The sequence below is a fragment of the Psammomys obesus genome, unplaced genomic scaffold, assembly GCF_907164565.1.
Source record: "Psammomys obesus unplaced genomic scaffold, mPsaObe1.curated_primary_1811, whole genome shotgun sequence".
Classification (NCBI taxonomy): Eukaryota; Metazoa; Chordata; class Mammalia; order Rodentia; family Muridae; genus Psammomys; species Psammomys obesus.
This window is the reverse complement of record NW_026590707.1, coordinates 3,343,177-3,350,676: the sequence shown is the minus strand read 5'-3', so window position 1 is coordinate 3,350,676 and position 7,500 is coordinate 3,343,177. Positions and strand designations below refer to the sequence as shown.

General features: G+C 47.2%; 1 protein-coding gene across 1 annotated transcript; it reads right to left on the bottom strand.

The window, feature by feature from the left end:
* Positions 1-2,897: 2,897 nt before the first annotated feature.
* Positions 2,898-7,260, bottom strand: Sstr1 (somatostatin receptor 1). Its single transcript, XM_055608726.1, has 2 exons — positions 7,194-7,260; positions 2,898-6,832 (listed from the first exon to the last, which is right to left on the bottom strand). The coding sequence occupies exon 2, from the start codon at positions 6,490-6,492 to the stop codon at positions 5,317-5,319; it is 1,176 nt and encodes a 391-aa protein (XP_055464701.1). The 5' UTR covers positions 6,493-6,832; positions 7,194-7,260; the 3' UTR covers positions 2,898-5,316.
* Between the last annotated feature and the right edge of the window lie 240 nt (positions 7,261-7,500).

The following is a 7,500-nucleotide window of genomic DNA, read 5'->3' as shown; positions in this document are numbered from 1 at the left end:
TTAACTTTGGGAGGACCTGGGCCTTTCTCTGTAAGAGTTCCAGTCCTGTAACCACATTTCTACAGAGGTAATACTGATAAGTGGATAGTATTTGCAACTTGTCCTTTCTCTTTATACTGTGTCCACTTGGAATTGATGTGGATTGATCTGGGTTGAAGAGATTTATTTTTAAAGTAATACGTTTATCATTACTCAGCAAGAATATTGGCACCATCCTGAGGTTTCACTCCTACATGGATATAAAATTTCCAGCTTTGAGCTAAGACTGAGTTTTATATACTATTTGACAGTAATTCACTTTATTTTAAAAGTGACCATTTAACAGAGGACTCTGACCTAAAATCATATCTCCTTTTCAGACAATGCTTCCCTCTCCCTGGTAGCAGTTTGACAAGCAGGCTTTTTGCTGTTTGAGTTTGAACTATCTGCTTCAGTTCACAGGGCTCCTCTACCTTGTCATCACTGTAGAGATATCTTTATTTTTCTTTATAGCTGTAATCAGAAGCTACCAGTAACGTAGTCCTTTATCACGTGTTCACCTGTATGCAGTCTCCAGGTAGGTCATAAAATAATAAATTATCATTCGTGACTTTATCTCTACACTTGTTTTCCTCTAGGGAAACCATGTCACAGTGTTGAACCTTTTGTCATCATTTTAAAGCTTAAATCTGTTGGATGAGAAGCGAGGTATCCATCTGTGGATGTGGAAGAGACAGTCATTAGCTCCGAGGCCCAGTGCTGTGAGAAAGCAGTGTCCTGTGCTGTGGGGACTCAGCGCTGGCATACCAAACGCTGAGCATCTGTCTACAGCCTCACTGAAGTTGCTCGTCTCTCTGATGTACTACCTTGGAACAAAGAAGGGACTGAGCTAGTTTATGAAACATAACATGCCGCCAACAAAGCTTTCATGGACGGTTCCCTTAGTATCTTTATTACTTACTTAAAACAGTAGGTTAGAAATATATTTGTAATTTAAAATAATGTATCTGTTTGCTAAGAGATCCATTTTTTTCCTCATACATAAACTATGTATTTAACATATGGTACAATGGTTGTGATAAAAATGAATTGGGTATCAAAGCTTTTTAATGCAAGCATTTTTCATGGTTGATGTATGAGAAGACAGCACCACTTTTGGAAGTCAGGGGTCACTTGAGAGTGAGATAATCAGTTACAGACATTAAAATGACATGTTTTAATTTCCTGTTTGTCATCAGTCATTTCAATGTCTCTCTCTGAAGGGGGAGCCCCATCACTTAAGGATTTTTCAGTAACTCTCTTTGAGGAAAGCAGAAGGGTTTCTAGTCAAAAAAAAAAAAAAAAACTATTAGGAATATCATGTAAGTATGATTGAAGTAGGAGTGGAAATTGGCTTAACACTTTCCTGCTGTATGCAACCCAGGGCTAATACAGGACTCCACTTCTATGGTTTCCCTCCAGTATAAAGTAGACATAGAGGGTATGAACTGTTTTAACAAGTGAGGTTGGCCGAAGCAACACTAAATTCAAAATATCTGAGACAGCCATTGGCAGAGGGAGACAAGAACAGACCAATGTAATCCTGGAGGCCACCCAGTAGCAGCTACCCTGGGTCCTCACTAACCACTGACCCACAGGCTGCAATGGCAGGGTATCAGATACTGCAAAAGCTGCAGTGTCCACTGGACTGCTGATCAGTGTGAGAGCCAGTGTGGGACTCCAGGAACTGAGCCCACAGGAACCAGAGACACTGCTCCAGATGAGACGTACGATCTCAGGCTGCAAATGTCACCAAAGTGCAGCCAGGAAGTATCCCATCCACATGAAAAAAATGACCCAAGGCAGAAGGTGAAAGGCTCAATTGTCTCTTTTCTCCCAGCTAACTAGTTTGAAGGGTTTTGAAATAATGCATAGAGTAGTTAAAACCCAAATAAATTATGTGTGGTGTGGCCAGGCACAAGGCCCCAGCACTAAGAAAACAATATTGGTAAACTTAACTTCTCATTTTCTACCTTGCTATGACTTTGAGAAATAAGGAAAATATAAAAGTGCCACTGACCTTAGTTATTTTGAGGTAACTTATACAACCATGTGAAGCCGGGGTTACAGGATGTTTGAAGTCTTCAACTACTATCATGGTAGAATTATTTTTCTCAAATGTTTGAGGAATGCTATCATTCGTTTTGCTGTGAAAGTAAAGCTGCTATAAAAATATAGAGCCTGCTAGAAAGAAAGAAAGAAAGAAAGAAAGAAAGAAAGAAAGAAAGAAAGAAAGAAAGGAAGGAAGGAAGGAAGAAAGAAAGAATCCTCTCCAAGCCTTGTTACAGCCTTCAGCATTGGAATGGCCAAAACTGAGTAAGACATAAAAAGTATCCTCCTTAAAACCTGGTTTTGCTATTTCTTTTCTTTACTACCCTTTCAACACTTTAAGGGATCCTGCTCTCTCCCCATCATCATTTCTTTGATGTAAATCAGCAGTAGTTACTTAACTCCACAACAAAATCTGAGGTCACAAATGAAGTCAGGCAGTAATTCAATCTGTGAAAAACTGTGGCATTGTCTGGTTAGTGTGGCAACAATAGAGGGTAGCCCAGGCCATTGCCTCCTGTTCACACTCACTCAGCTTTGTTACTGCTTCTTTCTTCTGTCCCTCCTCCTCCTCCCCCCTCAGCCTCCTCCTTACACTTCTCTCCTCCCTGTCTAGCACACTCCGCGCGCGCGCGCGCACACACACACACACACACACACACACACACACCAGGACTCTTATTTTAAAGAAAATAATTCAAAAGATAAATCCAATCTTGGAAATTTTTAAAGTTAGTCTGAAATTAAAGACAAGTGTGTCAATTGTACCTATGTTCAAATAACCTTTTGATAGTGTAAGATTCAAATGGAAGCCAGACAAGTTGCAACAGCATAATACATCTGTTTATTCGGTTACTATTACAAGTTAAGAGCACTACATTTGTACCCCGTTGAGATGATATTGATGGAGATTTCAGTTTGTAAAGTTCACTGTTCCTAATGATTGAAAAAATCTATTTAACAGAAGAGTAATTATATATATGTATGCATATGTATTATATTCTTAGGAAAAGATCTAAACTTTCTGGCTTATGATCAAAAGCATATTTGTTCATTTTTTGGAACAAAACACAAGAGACACTTTAACTCTTGGTTACTGCTTTTAGAAAAGCATGGTGTTCTTGAAGCAAATGTGCATAAAACGTCTTTTTCAATAGTGCATTCAACCATTGTATGTCATGACAGTAGGAACGTGAGATTCCCAGGTTCTTTATTCCAGGACCTGTGATATACACAGGACTACTTAACCACCAAGATATCTTTTCAGTGCCTCCTATGTACAGACCAGCATAACAAAGAATACAGGAAACATAAACCAGTGAAATCATTGGTCCTTGCCCTGCTCAGAGTTCTATTGTAGTTTGTAAATGCAGACAGAATTATTTCCCTTCCATTCCTTAACAGAAATTACTATGTTTACTGGGTATAGGTAAAGAATCACCTTTGCTGGGACCTAAAAAAAAAAAAAAGCAGCAATATCTTCAGCAGTGATTCAAGTCTCTGGCTGACATTTCTCAGATCCAAGTTTGAATGCTACTTGTACCCGAAACTGAAAATGTCCCAGCTTGAGTCACACCTGTCACTTTGTGTCTGTCCTTGTAATTGTTTCATGGACTTGTGACAGTTCCTCAAGATTTACAAATCTCTCTCTCTCTCTCTCTCTCTCTCTCTCTCTGTCTCTCTGTCTCTGTCTTTATGTCTCTGTCTTCTGTGTGTGTGTGTGTGTGTGTGTGTGTGCGTGTGACTTGTGCATAGCAGCACATATCATAGACACACAAACATCATGGACAGTGTGATTTTTCCCCTATGTTTCCTGGGATGCCAGGAATTCAGGACTTTCACTCTGTACTGACAGGAGTTAACCCAAATTGCGATTTATTTATTTTAATAACACAGAAACTACAATAAAAATGTATAAAAAAATCTCCAAACTTTACTGGACACAAGCAAAACCAAGAAGGATTGAGAAAAGGCTAATAGAATCCAAGAGAGGGAAACTTCTGAGGGAGTCTTGGGGTGAGGAGGGAACTTTTCTCCACTCCTGCTCGGTCCACACCCCCCAAGCCCTCAGGGTTTCCAAGAACAGCCCTGTTAGGCAAGTAGAAAAAAAGAAAGCAGAAACTCAGTTTTACCAACACCACAAATAAATAAATAAATCAGGAAATGACTTATTAGGCACCTCTTGAAAGGCAGAAACTTCAGGGACCAGACAGGCTACAATAACCGGTCCAGCTTTGGCTAAAGGCTTGGCAGTTTGTGACAGCAGCCTGAGCTGGACTTGCAACTTACACTAAAGCAGGAAACTGAATCTTTTGTTATTCTAAGGAGGAATCTAAAAGGAATTGCAGCTGCAATTCGGGTCCTCCCGCCAGGGTGCCTAAGTCATTCTCCAGCCAGGAGCGCCCCTCGCTGGAACTTTGGAACCCAGTACTCAGGTCCCGATCCCTATGGGGAAGTGGCTGCTATGGTACCCACATCCACAACCCAGGACTCTTAAAAACTTGTCCTTCTGCTTCTGCTTGCTCTCAGCTCCTTTTTCTTTTTGCTTCAAAGGAGGATGTGGGTGCGACTATACCACTTGGCGGGAAGGGGGAGGTCTGGGCGCAGGACCTTTTCTTAAGCACCTAGCTCTGCTCTGGATAGGGTGGGGAGGAGGAAGGGCCCAGCGAAAGAAGTGCCTTCTCTGAGAGTAGAAAAGACCAGTTGCCCGGTCCTCCTCAAGCTGGGCTTCCTCGAAAGTAAGGCTGTGCAAAAGGAGAGCGGTGACTGGGGACAGTCTGATAGCCACTCTAAGAAGAGTCTGGCCAGGGGTGAGCGCAACGTGGGGGACTCAGCCCAAATGAAACACGAGGCAGTAACAGTGGCTCAGCTTAAAGAAACGCAAATATCGGCTTGAGAGGGTAAGGGTTAGACTGAGTTGGCAACGGTTACGATTGTGGTTTGTACTAGCAGAACGGGGGTGGGGGGGTCGAAGTTACCGGGTTCGGAGAATAGAGTTGTTCAGAATAGCAAGCGCTGTGTAGGAAAGAGGGCTGGCTGAGAGGATGGATGGCCCTTAAGCCTTCCCAGTATATCCGCAACTCTCCCTTTTACCTTAGTCCCCTGGCTTTCCTGGGCCTGGCTAACCAGGCACCGAGCATCGCTGCTACTCGCTACTGCCAGCGCACCTGGTGCCCTGTTATCATTCGCTCACACTCGCTTCCGCCCTCCCGGTTTCTGACCACTCTCCCTCTCCAGGCAGTGCCAGCCTCAAAGCGTGCTGATCCTGGAAGCGCAGGTGCCATTACGGAAAACGCCACCAGACTCCAGATTCTCGGGCTGGAAGTCCTCCACGCTGTAGGCGCGACTTTTCAGGGCCGTGGCATAGTAGTCGACTGGCTCCTCCGTGGCGTTGTCCATCCAGCTGAGGCACAGGATGCGCTGGAAGGAGCGCTTGAAGTTGTCCGACAGGAAGCCGTAGAGGATGGGGTTGGCACAGCTATTGGCATATCCGAGGATGACAGACAGCTGGCTCACAGTGGCGTCGTCTTGCTCCGCGAACACATTGACCAGCTGTACCACGTAGAAAGGCATCCAGCAGATGACAAACACCATCACCACCATCATCACCATCAGAGTGATCTTGCGCTCTGAGCGCTTGCGCTGCTGCCAGCCGGCCTTGAGGGCCACCATGCGCATCTTGGCGATGATGAGCACATAACACAGGCAGATGGCCCCGACGGGCAGCAGGAAGCCCATGAGAAATGTGTATAAGACGAAGCCCACCAGCCAGCGCTGGGCGGGCTCGGGCATGAGCATGTTGCAGGCCACCGTGCCATCGCTGTTGGCCGCGGTGCGTGAGAAGACCACGATGGGCAAGATAACCAGGAGCGACAGCACCCAAACACCCAGGTTCACCACCTTGGCCACAGTGGGCCGACGGTAGCGCGCTGCCTTGATAGGGTGCACCACAGCCACGTAGCGGTCCACGCTAAGCACAGTCAGACAGTAAATGCTGGTGAACATGTTGACCGCGTCCACGCTGAGCACCAGGCGGCAAAGGAGCGCGCCGAAGGGCCAGTGGCGCAACAACGTGGAAGTAACCAGAAAGGGCACGCTGAGCATGAGCAGCTCATCAGCGATGGCCAGGTTTAGAATGTAGATGTTGGTTGCTGTCTTCATCTTGGCGTAGCGCAGGATCACGTAGATGACCATGGAGTTCCCACACAGTCCCACCAAGCATACCACGGAGTAGATGAAAGAGATGAGAATGGCGCTACCCTGGCCCTCGCTTAAGGTCCCGTTCTGGGAAGCGTTTCGTCCAGGCTCCTCCATGCCGTCCGCGGCGCCTGCCCCCGGGCCCCTGCTGCAGGCGCCTTCCCCGCAGCTGCCTGGACTGGGGCTAGGAGAAGCGGACGGAGAGGAGGCGGTGCCATTGGGGAACATCCCAGCGAAGGGGGCCTGCGCCGCTGCCGGCTGGGGCGCTCACCTTGCGCGCTAGCTGTCTGCACCCTCCCTAGGCTCAAGGCTCCAAGCTCACAGCTCTCCGCCGCCTGGCACCTCCCGGCAGCGCGCAGCAGCTGCGGCGAGCGCGGCAGCCACCGAGGCTGCCCGGCACATCGCCCTGCGGCTGCTTGAGCACTGCCTCTGGCCGCTCTGAGGGTCCTGAGCACGCTGGAGCGCAGAGAGGAGAGACCAAGAGGCTAGAGCCCAGAGCGGCACAGTCATTAAGTAGATCAGCTCTGGACTGGTGAATGATTAATAAGCAGCACCATCGCGTCAGCAGCTACGAAAAAAAGAGGGGGGGGGGCACATAGGTGGTTTATTCCCGTCTCTCACCTTTCCCCCACCTCTTCCCAGTCCCCTCTAGGCTCAACTCAAAGACCGCTTCAGATTTCTTTCACAGCATCTTCAGGCATTCCTAGGACGGACCTGAGGAGTTTCCATACCTTCCTAAAGGGTAGGTGCCAGCCGAGAACGCAGACTCTGACCCATTCCACCCCACTCCTACTGTAAGTAAAGACTTAAGCAAAGCCAGACATAAATGTCTGGAGTCTGTCTTCATTTTCTTCCCTTGATGCTCCCTTCTGGTGATGTTGGAGACCCCTTCCTGTCCCCAGAAGCTCTCCGGGACCCTAAACACCCACCTTATTTCCTGTTTGCCCAGTTCTTCAAACCTGCGCTTGGAGGTTTCAGGCCTTCGGATCCCCAAGTCGAGATCTCCAGATGGCCCCTGCAAAGTGCTTGTGAGGTCTGGCGGCGCTCTGACGTTTCCTGCGAGGTTCAACTCCCTTTGGGGCTGGCCGCTGCACAAGTGCCCACACCAACACTGAGTGGTGGAAACCAGACCTAAGCCAAAGGCATTATGAGCACGAAGGACCACAGGGGTGTATTGGGAGGATGCTGAGTTAAAACATCCGTCTTCCTCCACTCTGAGGCAGGGAGTGTTCAGGG